At 44.3% G+C, this 18,549-nt stretch overlaps 1 protein-coding gene across 4 annotated transcripts in view; it reads right to left on the reverse strand.

The window, feature by feature from the left end:
- Positions 1–5,054: 5,054 nt before the first annotated feature.
- LOC137437815 (SLIT-ROBO Rho GTPase-activating protein 1) overlaps positions 5,055–18,549 on the reverse strand; it is a 174,966-nt gene continuing 161,471 nt past the window's right edge. For 3 of the 4 annotated variants that reach the window (XM_068132461.2, XM_068132462.2, XM_068132464.2), the window contains 4 exons: positions 17,807–17,987; positions 9,701–9,835; positions 9,213–9,573; positions 5,055–7,367 (listed from right to left, as the gene is read on the reverse strand). In XM_068132461.2, the coding sequence (XP_067988562.2) occupies positions 6,921–7,367; positions 9,213–9,573; positions 9,701–9,835; positions 17,807–17,987 (1,124 nt within the window). In that variant the 3' untranslated portion in view covers positions 5,055–6,920. The remainder of the gene's footprint in view (positions 7,368–9,212; positions 9,574–9,700; positions 9,836–17,806; positions 17,988–18,549) is intronic. The other variant, XM_068132463.2, reaches the window with a different exon arrangement.

Genomic DNA, 18,549 nt, shown 5'->3' on the forward strand with positions numbered 1-18,549 from the left:
CCTGCTTGAACCAGTCGTTGGTTGACTAGCCTTCTGGATACAGGCACATTTGTCAGTTGCTGCCATTCAGCCCTAAGCCGATTAGATGACTTGGTACGGCCATTGCAGACTAACCGGTGCAGCTGGCGATCATCTTTCCTTGTGGTTCTGCGTGGACGTCCTGGCCTCGATATTGGAGTAGGGACACCCCTCTGAGCATTTCGTTTCAGGATCTTTGACACCAGACCTTGAGTGATGCCATACTGCCGAGCAATAGCACGGTTTCATGCCAGAATTTCGGAAAGCCACCACTCCATGACAAACAGCATTGTCAAGTTGACGGACCATCTCCAGAGGAAGCGGCAATAACTTTTGTAGACGTGCAGCAGTTGTTTTCCACTAATACGGAACGCAACAACCCTTATATACCCGATTGTGAAGCCAATCGTCAAATGTACCTGTCATTACATTTTGTCACGCCACCTGTGATATAATCCTGTTATTGACTTCTTGCTGCGAAAGACAATCAGTGACATGGTTCTTTCAACAAAGACATCACCGAAGGGTAAAAGAAACTCACCAGATTGATACACTGAGTTCAGAAAGTAAACCCAAGTCAAGAAAAAAAAAAAATTCCATATTAAATGCCAAGTCTGTATATAACTATATATATATATATATATATATATATATATATATATATATATATATATATATATATATATATACATACATATATATATATATATATATATATATATATACACATACATACACACACACACACACACACACACACACACACACACACACACACACACACACACACACACACACACACACACACACACACACACACACACACACACACACACACACACACACACACACACACACACACACACACACACACACTGTATAACCAAATGCAAAAAAAAAAAAGCAATGGTTGGTTGCATTGTTATCGCAAAGGTGCCGGATGTTTTTGAAAAATATTGTTGCGGTTTTGAGTTTTGGTAACAGTCTGTATAATAAAGGTTAAATTTCCCCCTCATAGTTAGTCACACGAACAACATGTAGCCTCGCGATAGTTTAGTTATTTCATAGTATTTGTGAGCTTCGTCCTTTTCCTGTGTTAGTTTTGCATTGAGTGGAGTAAGGAGAATAGGTCCTTCTTCTACTTCCATTGACTATCTCGCCTCCCTAACCTCATGCCCCTTTGCGCTGCCTTTGGTTCATTTTGGCGCGAATTAACACGAAGCAGGCCTAGGAGGGTCGGGGCGGGACCGAATGAGGGCAGCAGAGGAGCTGACGGTCAGCGCAAGCCGCCAATCAGAGCTCACAGGGTGTGGCGGCAGCACTGCGTCACAGGGCGTGGTTGGAAGGTTCGAGAGGGTTCGAGAAGGTTCAGGGCGTATCTATATAAGCGGTTGCGCAAAGCCCCCAGGGGGACTCGCAAGTGGAGAGCGTCAAAGGACTCGCAAGTGGAGAGCGTCAAAGGACTCGCAAGTGGAGAGAGTCAACGGACTCGCAAGTGCAGAGCGTCAAAGGACTCGAGAGTTGAAAGAGTGCGTGAGCAGTAGGACTTGGGAGGACTTGCGAGCAGCTGGATTGAAGAGAGAGGTACAAGGACTGAGTTGGCATTGAGTGAAGAAGGACGCGCATGAACCAGGATACGCGCTAATATAAAGCAACGCTCGGTTTGGGCTTGAAGCCGAGCCGCGTACAGTGCATTGAGTTACGCGAGTGATAACGCGCTGTGTAACCGTCAGCCGCGCATTTTCCTTCCTACCTCATCGGCTGCCTTTTGTTCGGGAGACTCGCTACGAGGATCCTTCCACCGCCTGCTTGCCTTCTTCGCGGGACGTGCTGGGACCGTGGAGAGCCGGACGGGGCCGATCCTGGACGACCACGTCGGCTCGGTTGGCCTGAACATCAACCTACCTGCAATTCCCTGTGTGAGTGTGACGGGCCCGAGTCTTGGGGTTAGGAATAAGACTGGTTAAGTGCTGCTCTGTGTCTCTGCGTACCGATCCTTGTACATACGTGTGGGAATAATAATTAAACTTGTGTTCTTCCTTTCCATTCGATCGTTCTCGTGATTTCCTCATTGGCTTAGCGTGGTACGAGTAGAACCGCTCGAATCGGGGTCCAATAATTAACGGTGACTGCACGGACCACGTGGTACTCAATCCGCTCGGTGTACCCCAAATTACACGTGGCTCGTGCGAGGCTTGCTTCCCTGCTTCCGTGGCGGCGCAGGGAGTTAGGTACGAGTGAGACTTGGTCCCGAAACCCTACCTTGCGTTTGCCCGGAAGAGGCGTTTCAAGTCTCTCGGTTCCGCCAAGCCCAGAAAGAACAAGGGGCTTAATCCCCCCTTGGTAAGGGTGAGAAGGGCGGCGGAGAACCGTAACAATATATTTGGTCAAGGCTCATTGAAGAAAATGGAATGGAACAACATGGAAAGGGAGAAACACCAACAGAAGAGTTTGGTGTGAGTGAAATCAAGGTTAGGTAGGTAGGAAGACACGTGGGGCAATCAAGCTGAACCACAGCAAGAAGTGCAAGGGGAAGGGGGGATGAAACAGAAAAGGAACAAACCAACCAGCAACTAACAAACAAAAAGATGAGGGAGAGGGGAAAATCACAATAACCTGGAAAGGAATGGGGTAACTTGGGGGTAGAAGAGATCATGGGCATGGATGGAGCGGGGGTGACCTAAGGTAGTGATGAACAGCTGTCTTGAAGTCCTGAAGGGAAGTTCATGGGACTTAGCAGACTAGGGAAGCTGGTTCCACAGATGAGATAAAAGAGGAGCAAATGAGTGGAGGTGAGCAGTGAGCCTGGATTTTGGGAGTTTAACAAGAAGAGGGTCACTGGCAAACCATGTTTGTCCTGCAGAAACCTGGGAGAAGCACAGTCAAGAGAAGGCAGAAGGTGCAAGACCAAAAGGATCATCCTGATAGAATACAAATCAGGTCACCAACCTGTCTGTGATGCGAAAAGGCACAAAAAAAAAATTGAATTAAACTTTTGTGAACGGCACAACAAATGGGAAGATGTTGGCTACCGGTCAGCACGAAGAAACGTATTCCAGGTTAAATAACCCGATGATGAGTGAAGAGGGACTGGGATTTATTACTGTAATGTGGTATTCCTATTACTGAACCATCAATCACAATACACACAAGGAGCTTTGGCGAAGAGGGTGGCAATTAGGCCCATCACACCTGTGTGCTAGCAACCCCAGTATCCATCACCTATCCTACAAGCCTTACCAATATCCCCATTACCCTATATCTCCAATGCATCCAGGTAACTAACTATCTAATTCACATTAAAACCTATCAACCCCTCCGCTGCCACGACCTTGCCAGGGTGACCATTCAATGCATTAACCACTCTCTAACTGAAATATCCCTCCCTTAAAACTGTCCTAACTTTCATCTTCTTTACCTTCAAGCTATGGCTCCTGGTCAAAAAACACCAAAAACTCCACTGCACCTATCATATCCATACCCTTCATTACCTTAAACATCGCAATACCTCATTTTTGAGTTCTAGGAGATTTGTGTTCTGCAGTGTTTATTTGTTCTACAAAGTTTATAAATCAATTGAAATAAATTAAAGATTTTAAAGGCCGTAGAAAAATAAATGCAGAAGTTTGCCGCTGTTGATGCAGCGTCTTTTACACCACCCGATTACCCCATGCACGCGAAGCGAAAAGCGACGTTATACAAATGGTTCATGTCCGTCCAATCAGGTCACGACCGTTAGTTTATGTTCGAGGAACAACTTGTTTTAATTTAATGTTATATTTGAAACACAAATCGAAACACGCATCGGAAGACGAGTCTGCCGTTTAACCGTACTTTGGCTCTGAATTTGTCCCGATCACATTTGCAGAGATTTTTTTTACTGTCTGCCTGGCAGTCAAACAAAATTAAAAATCATACCAAACAGGAAACTTGCTGTTTTTAAGGACACAAACAACAGGCATGTAGATCCGGTCTTCTTTTTCCGCTTGTGCCAGTCTTCTTCCACCTCATTTCTGGTCAAGCACCCTCTGCCCTCTCCATGCTTTGCCCTATGCCCACCACCCTCTCCCCTCCTCAGGTGTCTGCAGGATGCAGTCGACCAGCGATGCCCTCCGAGTGAAACTGCCTTTATTCAGAAACACTGCTCACCTCCACTCATTTATTCCATACAATGATACCGTAGTTGTTCTGTCTGCAGCCTGTGGCTGCTAGTTGCATCGTTTTCTGGAAGCGCGGCTGTGGCGATGATGCAGTGCCCCTGTTACCAGTAAGCTGGTGTACATTTTGCTGACCTGGAAAGGATGACGGGTTGAGTAAACCCACTTGGTGTTATTTCAACAACACTCAAGACCCTGAGATCGTAAGCCGGCCACCTTAACCCTTAAGCCAACAACAGGCTTACCAGAATGATGAGTGCTTACCGATGCTGACAAGTGCAGGTGGCAATGTCAAGTCAGTAGAAGTTTTCCATTTGTGCTTTGCACCTTCTCCTTTATAACACTTTCGATTTTTAATTACTATTACTTATTTTTCATTTACTTTATTTATTTGTATCACTTTTAAAAGTTGTTTCAGTTTATTTATGTAATTAATAAGGAACCAATTCATACTCATGGGTCAATGCTCCTAATATTGGTGTATTTTAGTATGACTTGTATTACCCCGTCTCATGGAGAGTGGAGCTTGGCCATACACATTTACGTTGAGAGAATGAGGGTCCTCCATCCACCTTGAAGTACAATTGTTTTTATAGTGCCAAAAACCTTGCCGTATAGCGTATACAATCCAAAGTTTTCAACTCATTCTGACCAGCAGTTTAGAAGTGGATAGAGCACGCGCACGCACGTGCGTACGTACACACACACACACACACACACACACACACACACACACACACACACACACACACACACACACACACACACACACACACACACACACACACACACACACACACACACACACACACACGATTCAAAGATGGGACTCTGGCATCTGGATGTATTTCAGCAAACAGCAACCATTGCTGGAAAACCTTAAGCATTCAATGGCCATATTCTTCAGCCTTATTTATTTTGCACTTTGCCATATTTACACCATTTCACACACAATCACGTGACCTTACCATACAAACTAAGGAGGCTGAACATTATTATCATGGGTTCAGTAATCATTAAAGGAATCGATAGATTTTACTCATCCACACCACTGCCGTAAACCTTAGCGAGAAATCGGAACAGTCAACTCGTCCTCTCCCCACAACTCCCCTCCTGCCCCCCACCAACTCTTCCCCACCCCTTTTCCATCCCCCCTCCCCCCCCCCCTCCGATGCCCCACCACCCACACTCCCCATCCACGTCCACCATTGTTGATGGGTTTGGAAATGCTTGACGTGATGCTCTGGGTGAAACAAGAGTGGTGGATTTTTACAACGAAATGTTTACACACGCACACGCACATGCATGTGCATGCACGCATGCACACAGACACACACACACACGGTTATGAGAAACATTTACAAAATCTTATCAAAATAAAAACATGTTCGCAGTTAAAACGAATGGTTATACATTACCTGTAACAAATTGATCACTCAGGTAAAAATAAAAAATAAAAACACCTTTTATCCATCTACCCTCATCACTCCCACCTTTGTCAGAAACAAACGCATTAAAAATTTACCATGTAAACTTTTGATCGATCAAGTCAACGCCAAACGTGAGCAAACCAATGCGTTACGCACGAGACTCGTCACTAGTGCTTCGCTCATGACAAATTCAAGGTACCGAGTCTCGCACATGTTCCAGACATGCAAAAACTATTAGGAAAAAAGAAAAACAAGTACAAGTACGTCATCGAAGAGACAGGCAATATAGGTGCCATTATAACCGGCATTGCATGTGGATCGACACAGACTACCTGGGGATCCGTGACGGCTGCATAAGTAGACTGTAGACGTGGAATATTTGTCAGTCGCTTTTCTTAAGCTTGTGCTGTGTCTAAGTGAGAAGGGGGATGAAAGTTTCAAGGAGTCACATTTGATCACATGGAGATGCTACATATCAGAAGCCATTTGCATGTAGGTACTGCATTAAGTATTTACTTGAATAAACAACAGTCATTCACCTCTAAGTAACCACAAACAGTTTTACTATCCCTTTCTTGGTTAGGCCTTTAAATTAAAAGCAAGAATAGGCGTGCTCTATAATTAGCAATTGGTCCTTTTTTCTGTTAATTGCAGGTAAGATACCATAGAACCCTGTGGAAGCAAAGCCTGGTTTACAAAGTCATGCAAACTATGTTCTCCATACTCTTTACCCTTGTGCCTACCAACTTTGATCTCCGTTCCATCACGGAATCCAAACCGGTGCTGTCGGTGACTGCTAATGATGCGATCTATCGCAAATCCACATCATCTCTCCTCACCTTGACTGCCATCATCCTCTTACCTCAAAGTTTATTTTTCTAGCTTCTTCTCTCTACCCCTTTCACACACTTTCAGGTGTTAGATGATGGTACTGCTATGCAGAGGTGGAGCGATTTATTTGTCCCCTTTCTCGACCACACCTTTTCTTCTTTCTAAGTCATCTGTTTCTTTTTACGTCGACCATCACTCGCCCACTCCCTTCCCCACAACTCTTTTCTAGTTTCTCACTCTCTCTCTCTCCCCCTCGACAGGCTAACCATACAATGTAATGAGCACGTTACGTTCTGTATATGTACCATGTACCTTTACAGAGCAAGCTAAGATTTCACCATATCTGTTGAATGATGAAAAGATGATCTTAAACAAGATCAAAATTTTAACACCAAATTAACGTATTCGTTTTGACAAATGGTTCCAACACGTCAAATTGCACATTAGAAACCATTCCACTCAACACGCAGGCCAAGCAGGCCAATCACATAGTGCAGGATCCAGGGGGTGTTCCTCCTCCCCCCAGACGGGCCTGGCTCGGTGCAGGTGCGTTTGGCGGAGCCGGTGGTCTTGCTTTATAGGATCCTTGTGTCTTCAGCTGTGAGCTGAGCTTAGCCTCGAGAACCGGGCGAAACGTAGTCATTATTTCACTGGCAGAGCTCGCACTGCGCCGCACGGATGTGTTGACTGCCAGGCCCGGACCCGTGACCGTGGTGGTGGCAGAGTGCATAGATGATGCAATGCTCGGCGCACATGCCCGAGGCCCAGGACTACTGGGAGGCACAACAAAGGTGGATAAAACCGGAGGGCCAGGTTGCTGCTTTAATGTGTCAAGTGTATCCAGCACAAGGTCAGGCGTGTGACGTGCTGAACTCTGACGCTGAATCTCCCTCAGGCCGCTTAGTTCCAGCCTCATCTTGTCCTCAATGTCCTGCACACAGGAACATGGAATATAAAAAGAAAACAATTTCCTTGTAGTGATACAAGTGAAGTATCCTAATAAAACTATACATACTTTCAATGCATACAGGCATGGAAACACAGAAGATAGCAATAAAATATTATCCCAAAGGTATGTGCAAAATATAATAAAATAAATAAAGCATAAGCACATTATCAAATAAGTTGAAAAAGTGCCTCGTTTTATGAAGCAATCAAGACTAGAGCAATGCGACTGCGTCGCCAATATGCCTCCGCGTAGTCCCTGTTCATGACAATGGGTGAATACCCTCGTTCACTGTCCAAAGAATAAACAAATTTGGTTTAAATCCCTTCAGCTGTTTTGAAGCATCATTTTTTTTTTACCACAGGACAGGTCTCACATCGATCGGTGAAGCGTTTTCAGAGAAGGGATTTTTTTAAATATCGGCTTTCAAGCTAATATGGTTGCCAAACCACGTGACATATGACATAAAAAATGTACACTCTGCATATTTATGGGTAGGTGATCAAGTCTGTGAAGTTTCGTGTTGATCGGATTAGGTTCGTTTTTCTATCCAAGATGGCTGCGAAACCACGTGACCTACGATGTCATTTCCAAACTATATGCAACAATGGGGTTAGATGATATTTGTAAAATTTTGCATCGATAGGGTAAACGGTTTCAGAGATATAATTATTTCATATTTTCCTTCAATCCAATATGGCTGCCAAACCATATGACCTATGATGTCATAAATTTAATATTTCAATATAAATGGTTCAGAGATCATGTGCATGCAATTTCAGATTTTTAGGATAAGGCATTCATTTAAAACATTTATGGCTGGTATACCACTTCACTGATGTCATCATTAGATACTTTTGTTCCACATTGGGAGTACTTGACAATGTGCCAAGTTGAAAATTTTTCCATTCAGCGGTTTCCGAGAAATATTTTTTGAATTATTTGCGTTTAATCCAAGATGGCTGCCATACCACATGACCTATTATGTCACAATTATCATAGAAACATTCTGCATGGGTGTCACTCCTACCCTGAAAGTTTCCTCTCGATCGGACATGTGGTTGCTGAGAAAACGAGGTATAGCCCATGCGGACGGACAACCCGAAAACATAATGCCCCCGGCCACCTTCGGGGGCGGAGGCATAAAAATGGTCGATTACATTACTTGTATACCTTATCCAAGACCTGGGCCCAGTTTCGAGAATAAATTTAATGCGCCGGATGGTGATTTCTCCACTGGATAGGCTTATCATGGCTTCTAGCAACCGGGCCCTGGTGACTAGGCAGAGCAATCAACAGGACGGAGCTTTCATGTATGATTTCTGGGTTTGCCTGAATGAAAATGTGGATAATCGTGTGAAAAGAAAGCCACAAGGTCTTCAAAACAAACAATCCCAATGATGAAAGGTTTATCGAGTTGGTCAAACATCTTTGCCTTTGTGACTCCCACAGTGGAGAGCGGATCCTCATCATCATCGATCAGCCCAAGTTCATCAATATTCTGTTATGGCGGTGTGTGCAAGAGCTTAACGCAAAAAGCTGATTTCCGTTTACATATACATAGGCAGCTGTTAATCAATAATTGCTTTTTCTTTCTCAATCACAAACTGGGGACGAAGCCTCACATTTGTTGTCGTTTTCAGGAAGTGAATATGGAGATTTTTGCCAATAGCACAAACCCATTTATTTATTTCACAATTGTGCATCAAATCGTATGACCAAAAAAAATCATGACTAAAAGTGTTGGTGACAAACAATGATGATGACAACTTTGTAATGGTTGATAAGTTGATGAGTAACAAACAGGACATGATTTGTACCACATATTACCATATCAAGGAAGGGTCTCGGTTCATCCGTACTGCTGTGACGGCTTGATGATGTGGAACTGCGGCTTGTTGGGCTCTCAGGTGTACCAGTAACACCACGGAATGGCTGCAGGCCCACAATCCCCACACAGCTTCCCGTGCTGCCCAAGCGCCGACGTTCTGGGCTGTCTAGCGGAGGCGGTATGCCAGCTGACCGACGACTGCCAACACGTGCCACAGATTGCAACCCAGGCGGTGGCACTGATAGAGTGCGTGGTATGCCCTCGGAATATCCACCAGGACAATGTGCAGGGCTACGGCCATCACTGCCACGTCGTGGCATCTCGTGCATGCTCAGACTGCTGTCGGTACGCCACCGGAACCTGAGAAAAGGACAGCCGAACAGACACAAAGAGCAATATCAGTCTATGTCAACCAATGAACAAATGAGGGTTGATCTACAGCCATTGGGGGACCATGTGGCCTCGATTATAATGCGTAACTGCACACCTGTCATAGGGAGCTTCTTGAAAGTGCTCAATGGGTGAATGTATATCATGCTTAGAGGCCTTATCCTCCTGTAGTGGACCACTGCTTGCCTCACTTTCACCCTTCTGACTCAGGCTGTCAGAAAACGTGTCATCCCTGCAAGGTGAATCTCAATCTCAGCTATTATGAAAAGAATGAGTGATAACCAAAAGGCACAAATACTTGAGGATGTAAACAAGGAAACTTATAATAGTCAGAAAATTTGAACAAAATAATAATACAAAAGTACGAACAAAAGTTCCAAGTAATGTTAATTACCCATCTCCATCATGTGAGCAGCCAGCCTTTGGCTTTAATTGGGTTGACTGTCTTTGTGTTTTCTTTCTTCATAATCTTATTCTACCCTGCTTCTCCATTCCTCACTTAATTTTTTTTTTTATACTCATTCATGCCTGCTGGCAATATTTACACATGCAGGAAAGTAGACCAATTACCAATTTATACCCACAAAACAAATTAGTAACCAGCTCTCCAAACTTGTTCCATATTAACAATCCCATAAACAAGCATTTGCAATACATACACCAAAACACATTCACATCTGAAAAAATAAACAAGAAAAAGAATTCCATCATCTCCAACAATCAACACACTAATCACTGGCACAATATACACCACAAGTCCCCACAACTCAGCTCATGGTATACATGATCTACCATTTTTTTTATTTTTTTATTTTTTTTTCCTATACTGAATCGAGGCTCGTGAAAGAGCTGACAACCGCGAGGGAAAGACAAAGACAGTACATGGGGACCGCGAGGGAAAGACAGTACATGGGGACCGCGAGGGAAAGACAGTACATAGGGACCGCGAGGGAAAGACAGTACATAGGGACCGCGAGGGAAAGACAGTACATGGGGACCGCGAGGGAAAGACAAAGACAGTACATGGGGACCGCGAGGGAAAGACAAAAACAGCACATGGGGACCACGAGGGAAAGACAGTACATGGGGACCGCGAGGGAAAGACAAAAACAGCACATGGGGACCGCGAGGGAAAGACAAAGACAGTACATGGGGACTGCGAGGGAAAGACAAAGACAGTACATGGGGACCGCGAGGGAAAGACAAAAACAGCACATGGGGACCGCGAGGGAAAGACAAAGACAGTACATGGGGACCGCGAGGGAAAGACAGTACATGGTGACCGCGAGGGAAAGACAGTACATGGGGACCGCGAGGGAAAGACAAAAACAGCACATGGGGACCGCGAGGGAAAGACAAAGACAGTACATGGGGACCACGAGGGAAAGACAAAGACAGCACATGGGGACCGCGAGGGAAAGACAAAGACAGCACATAGGGACCGCGAGGGAAAGACAAAGACAGTACATGGGGACCGCGAGGGAAAGACAAAAACAGCACATGGGGACCGCGAGGGAAAGACAAAGACAGCACATGGGGACCGCGAGGGAAAGACAAAGACAGCACATAGGGACCGCGAGGGAAAGACAAAGACAGTACATGGGGACCGCGAGGGAAAGACAAAAACAGCACATGGGGACCGCGAGGGAAAGACAAAGACAGTACATGGGGACCGCGAGGGAAAGACAGTACATGGGGACCGCGAGGGAAAGACAAAAACAGCACATGGGGACCACGAGGGAAAGACAAAGACAGCATATAGGGACCGCGAGGGAAAGACAGTACATGGGGACCGCGAGGGAAAGACAAAAACAGCACATGGGGACCGCGAGGGAAAGACAGTACATGGGGACCGCGAGGGAAAGACAAAAACAGCACATGGGGACCACGAGGGAAAGACAAAGACAGCACATAGGGACCGCGAGGGAAAGACAGTACATGGGGACCGCGAGGGAAAGACAAAGACAGCACATAGGGACCGCGAGGGAAAGACAAAGACAGTACATGGGGACCGCGAGGGAAAGACAAAGACAGCACATAGGGACCGCGAGGGAAAGACAAAGACAGTACATGGGGACTGCGAGGGAAAGACAAAGACAGCACATAGGGACCGCGAGGGAAAGACAAAGACAGCACATAGGGACCGCGAGGGAAAGACAAAGACAGCACATGGGGACCGCGAGGGAAAGACAAAGACAGCACATAGGGACCGCGAGGGAAAGACAAAGACAGCACATAGGGACCGCGAGGGAAAGACAAAGACAGTACATGGGGACCACGAGGGAAAGACAAAGACAGTACATGGGGACCGCGAGGGAAAGACAGTACATGGGGACCGCGAGGGAAAGACAAAAACAGCACATGGGGACCGCGAGGGAAAGACAAAGACAGTACATGGGGACCACGAGGGAAAGACAAAGACAGCACATAGGGACCGCGAGGGAAAGACAAAGACAGTACATGGGGACCGCGAGGGAAAGACAAAGGCAGCACATAGGGACCGCGAGGGAAAGACAAAGGCAGCACATAGGGACCGCGAGGGAAAGACAAAGACAGTACATGGGGACCGCGAGGGAAAGACAAAGGCAGCACATAGGGACCGCGAGGGAAAGACAAAGACAGTACATGGGGACCGCGAGGGAAAGACAAAAACAGCACATGGGGACCGCGAGGGAAAGACAAAGACAGTACATGGGGACCGCGAGGGAAAGACAGTACATGGGGACCGCGAGGGAAAGACAAAAACAGTACATGGGGACCACGAGGGAAAGACAAAGACAGTACATGGGGACCGCGAGGGAAAGACAAAAACAGCACATGGGGACCGCGAGGGAAAGACAAAGACAGTACATGGGGACCGCGAGGGAAAGGGAAAGACAGTACATGGGGACAGAAAGACAGACCATAACAACAGAGGTATGCTAATAGGCATGGGAAAGAAGGTAAATATCGCCCATTTAACTGTCCAGTACACTCTTTACAAAAGAGCGTTTTCAACTCCAAACAGAGTGATGCTGCACTAAGAGAGAAAGATGTACAGCAATATCTACAAAGACAAGTAGAGCGTATCCCCAAAAACCTATAGAGACAAAGATCTTCCTTCACAACACACTTTGCCTCATGACTTCGGTGCTTGTTGAATTTTTGCTTCATCGTATTTTCACTTCTCGTGTTCAAAACGAGTGAGAAAGATAAGATGCATACCTAAAGACCGAGTCGATCGAGGAGAAAGAAATCTTATCTTTAAAAAATCTAATATATATATATATATATATATATATATATATATATATATATATATATATATATATACATACATATACATATATATATATGTTGTTATGTTTGTGAGAGTAGGCATGAAATACCTCATAAGAAAGTTTAGAAAAGTATAGATTAGCATGCTCCGTATGCCGCGAAGTCATCTCGATGTACGTAAGTAGGCCTGTTCGGGTAAGAGCGTTTGCATGTCACCATAAGGGGCGTGGCTTTGTGCTAATTAATTGTCGGGCTTAAAGATTAATTCCCCAGTGTGTAATTTGCCTCCTGTGGTCTTTCCTTAGGTTTAATTACATTTGGCCAGCCAGTAAATTGAGGGCTTAGTCAAACAACTATAACAAATGGACTCATTCGCTCACAGCGCCGGCAGGGCTGACAGAAACAGCAGTTGCCGATCGGCAAGAGAACGACGTCATCCAAACATTCCCGAACAGAGATTAGACTCCGCCCCCTGATGACTCGTAACAGGGAGGCCACACCCCGGCCTTCGTGATTGGTGGAGGCGCGATGGGATGATTGAGTAGCGCTCGATGATTGGACACTGCGACGTCAGCGTGGAACATTCGAGAGCTGAAGGCAAGAAGGCTCGGTCTCACCATTTTGGTCTCTCTCTTTTGTCCTGACATTCGTTGAAGGCGGTCGCACGCTTCTCTTTGTGCTGGCAGTTGTTGGAGGCGGTCACATTTCCTCTTTGTTCTGGCTTGGTCGCAGGCGGTGGTGCATCTTTGGCTTGTGTGCGCTTGTGGAAAGAGACTGAACAAGAGAGATTCGGGGCAGTCGGCATTGCGAGAAGGACCTCACTTTGGGATGTCGAGGAAGCGTGACTCCACGTTGTTTTGTGCGCTTCCCACGCGATGGTTTGGAGGCAACGAACAACCAGCAAGCCTTAACAGCCATTTGGGGATGCAGAGATGAGTGCCGGCCGATTACCAAATCATTTTATTTTCTTTTATCATTCCCTTGTTTGTATATGAGTCTGAGGGGAGACGTCTCAAATTAGGAAGTAGTTTTTACCTCACATTAATTTTATTTGTGTTACAATTAATTTTAATAAAACCATTATTTGTTGAATTTTACTTTTCTTGTCCTGGTTCATTTGTTTGTGGGTTCGGATTAACCCAGTGTTGGCCGTCCGTCTCAGGTAAGACTTCGAACCTTCCCGCGTGTGCCAGAAATAATCCCAAGTTCGAAATACGCCTCGGAGTTAAAGCTCGTTTCGGTCATTCATCATCTGGGGTGTTAAACCCAGGGATGCGACAATACATAAAATAAAAAAGAATAAAAATCGAAAAAAAAATCTCAAAAAATTAATTAAATCTAAAAAGATCTTTTAAAATATCAAAAAAAAAACCTTGCTCTCTTCTTAAAACTGTTTGTGCGATAGCTGGCAAGTATTTTATGCTCACAGTGAATCCATCTCTGCATGGCTGTAAGTTTATGACAGCCTCCCAGGTTCTTCCTTTTGATTCCATAACAGAAAGTGAAGCAGTAAGTTTTATGGGACGTTTCTGATGTTTGACACACTTTGGTCTAGCTTCTCGGCTAGAAGAACATGCCAGCGCAAACATGGCTGTGCTGGACCCCTAGAAGGCTAGAAGGCAGCACAGCATTCATCCATTCTAGTATTGGAATGCAGAATGTATCATTTTGTATGAATGAGAATTGGCCATAAACATATTTGGGGCATTTGGGGCACAAACCATTGACCATGCTATATCTAAAGTTGTCAAGGACACGCTTAAAGCTTAACAACTCGACACAAACTGCAAGGTTCAAAAGAAGATACTCCATCAATAGCTTATGGCTATTACCTGTAGTCTGTCAAATATTCGGCCAACATTGTGAGACCAACAAGAAGGCGCAAGGTTGGTCTACTGCAAAATGGAGACCTTTCGCAAATCAGCTTTAATATTGTGGATATGGTTCCTCAATTTGATCAAGTAAATCACGAATGACCCACCGAACAAGGAACGTTGATTAATCGCATAATTCTTGTCATTAACTATTACAACGTTTGAGCGTCTGTAGTGTTACGTGGTCCTCCCGGTAACTACCTGGTCTTGGTGACCCCCCGGACCGTGGGAGGACCCCGCCAGAAAGATCTCTGATTTATACGCTTTCGTAGCGCAATCAATATGAAAGACACAATAATTCAAGTCAATAAGAAACCCCACACCAAGGATCCGGATTACTCAATAATATATTCCCTAATCAATCCACAACCATCAACAATCAATCACCAATATTACTGGCCATCTCATATATTTCCCCCCTTTCCCCACTCACGACCCCTCAATGGTCACTGTCCCTCACAATGTCTCTGGGCCCCTCCAGACCAAGGTGAAGGTCGACTTCTCCGCACACGGGCGGTTGAACGAACCCCTGGCTGACGTGCTCCAAACGTGCACGTCGCGTACCGGGAACAGCTGCTGCAGCGCACACCTCCTTGCAAAGCAAAGCGGGCAAAGCAAGGCGCGGCTCGCAAAGCGCGCGAGGCCCAAGGTGCGACCCGTACGCGTCCTTGTAGACGTTGAGGCGAACTGTGCCGGGCGCTTGGTTCCGTGCACGAACCCACGGCAACTTGACGCGTAACCGGTAATTACCCCACGCAGGTAACTTCTCTCGCCAGACGGGCTTTCAAACGCAGCGTTCCCCACGCTGCTCAATATCGACACCGCTCGCGTCGGAGCTGGGCGAGGAAGAGGAAGATCGCCGCTTCTCCCGGACCTCGTGTCTTTTTCTTCTTCCGGTTCACTATCCCGTTTCCGGTCTCCTGTTATCCGGAGCCTCTCTAACCCTTTAACCACAACAACCTTTAATAGAATAAACATTAATAAGCAATGACATAAATAGTAACTCCTCTAAATCCGGGATCCGTAACAGTAGCTACAAAACTATTTGCCAAGTATTCCTTCCTAATGATGTTCAGGTTTTCCAGCCATCACCAGCTCCCCGACACAGGACATACCTGTTGCGTTTAAGCACTGTCAACAAATATTTTGGCATACATGTCCTGACCAAACTTTTATAAGTTCTTTTAATTTGCTTTATTATTTATGTGTGAATGTAACTGTGAATTGTGTGTGACCTTTGGATGTATTTAACATTTCTACATCTTTTGAATATATAGCCATTTTATTTATAAATATATATTGTGATAAATTATTTAATCTGACCAAGTCATTGGCATCTGTGGGGCTTGGATAATTGATTAATTTATGAGTATTTTTCATATTCATATTTTTTGTTATATTATATTTTTGTCGTTCAGACTGTGCCTTTGTATAATAAATTGAAAAATCAATATCCAACCCTCGGGATACTCCAAAGATAGAATCATCTTTTCCAACATAAGTCATTTATATTAGATTAAAAATGACATCATAAAAATGTTCATTATTATTGAGTTGAAATAATACATACAAACATAATTGACCACAACATTTAGAATTAATGTCTTGGACTTGAAATGTTTGATAAACACCATTCTGTAAGAATTTTATTATTTCAAGAGGTGGTGGAAGACCATAACTATCAAAATAATTTTTTCCCTGACTGTAATAAATACAAACCCAATGAGAACCATTCCCATTATTATCTTCTAAATTAATAATAATATTCTTTGTATTTTTATTGTTGTCATGGAGAAGATTGTCATGGGGACCGCAAGGCTAACCCCCGCTCTAGCAGGGAAAATGGCCTTAAAATGCATGTTGTTGTTGTTGTTGTTGTTGTGATTCCCCAAAGGTGTGCGATTCCGCCAGGCTGAACAGTTTACGTTTTGTATCCCACTGATAGGCGGATCTGAATCTGTACCCTAACCAACATCTAATGAGCTTGTTCATGTCACCTAAGTTTCTTCATCCACCAAGTTTCTTCTGAATCCATCCATAACTGTTTGAGATATCGTGCTACATATCGTTTTTGGCCCTATCACTCAATGGTGAAGAATCACTTTAAAGATTCTCGGATCTGGATCTTCACCAAAATCGAATCAATTTGTCCTTGTCACACACCCAACCTGCCCAACAAGTCTCGTCCGAATCCGTCCTTAACTTTTTGAGAAATCCTGCTGACAGACAAACAGACAGGAAATCGTCAGGCCAGACAGGTATTACAAAAATCAAGAGAATCAATAATAAATTGATCGATTTATTGTGCAATTAAAATAAATAAATAATAATCATAAAATAATTAATTTATTAATCAATTGGCTAACAGCATAGCTAGACCACCACTGTTTCATCCAAATCTGTAACTTTTTGAAATTTAAGTAATTTATCAAAAATTAAATATTTAATCGATTAATTGATAAATCAATAAATCAAAAATACCCTTTACAGCCAAATCACTTGGTCACTGTCGTCTCCAAATATTAGCTTTCTCGCTCAAATCGTGCCTGAGGTATTACCCAGATGAGAAAGGAAATAAATATGTGCTTAATAAATCGATAACAGTTAAGTAGTTAATTGATTGATTGATTAATCAAAAAATATTGTTTTTGCCAAAAGCATTTGATCACTATTGTGCACAAATTTCAGCTTCCCAGCTCAAGGGATAGCTGAGATATCTCCGGGTCAAATGAGAGAACCTTGACCTTTGATCTATACAGTCAAAAAACATTGACAGCCTCACTTTTGGCCTTCAGCATCCCCTGGCAAAGTTTGACAAAGTGAATTGAAAGCATTCACGAGTTGTCACACTCACCGACAAACAAACAATATTTGACAATACTGATGTGACGAAAATTGAAAATTTTCAATGAAATGTTGTTTCCTCAATTAATGTTTCCTCAATGAATGTCTCAATGAATGAAATGTTTCCTCAATGAAAATTGGAAATTTTCGTCAAAACAAACAGGGGTGTTAACATAACAAACAAAATTTCCTGCAAGCCCAACAGATATCCCTCAAGTCTCACATACGTGTCCTGCACCACGATGTACTGATGTGGGATCAGTCCGTCCACTCCGTTGTGACGACCCTCCCACCAGTCCGCTGAGGCGCGGGAGTGCAGGAGGAGAGATGCGCCCTTCTTGAAGCTCAGCTCACGTGCTGTGCGGCCGATGTAGTCAAACTTGGCGATGGCCTCAATGGGCTCAGACTCTGTGACAATTTCATAACAAGTGTCGGACTTTGAAAAAGCATTCACGTATATTACACATATGTAAGATTGAGTTGTGCAGTTGCAGACGAATGAAAAAGAGGGTGCGGGGGCAGAATGTGCGATTTAACAGACATGACAATACTGATGAAATTAGCACACCGACCATACGTAAAAATTATTATAACCACAAACGATTCAGTCAATTATGTGCAATGTACAATTACATTTTTAAACAGACGCTACTAAACGAGAAGAATATTGGAGGAAACTCGACATGCTTAAGAGTACTATAGTAGTTCTAAGAGTACTCAAGAACTGCCACTTTAAAACTGCTGGCAGTGATGACCGGTTTACTCGCACCCACTTTTGACACAACCCCACTTTTGACACAACCCCACTTTTGATACAACCCCACTTTTGACCCAACCCCACTTTTGATACAACCCCACTTTTGATACAACCCCACTTTCATTGGACATGCTTTGACACAACCCCCTTGGATACAACACCGATACACAGATACACACACACACACACACACACACACACACACACACACAC

The sequence above is a fragment of the Myxine glutinosa genome, chromosome 12, assembly GCF_964187855.1.
Source record: "Myxine glutinosa chromosome 12, kmMyxGlut1.1, whole genome shotgun sequence".
Classification (NCBI taxonomy): domain Eukaryota; kingdom Metazoa; phylum Chordata; class Myxini; order Myxiniformes; family Myxinidae; genus Myxine; species Myxine glutinosa.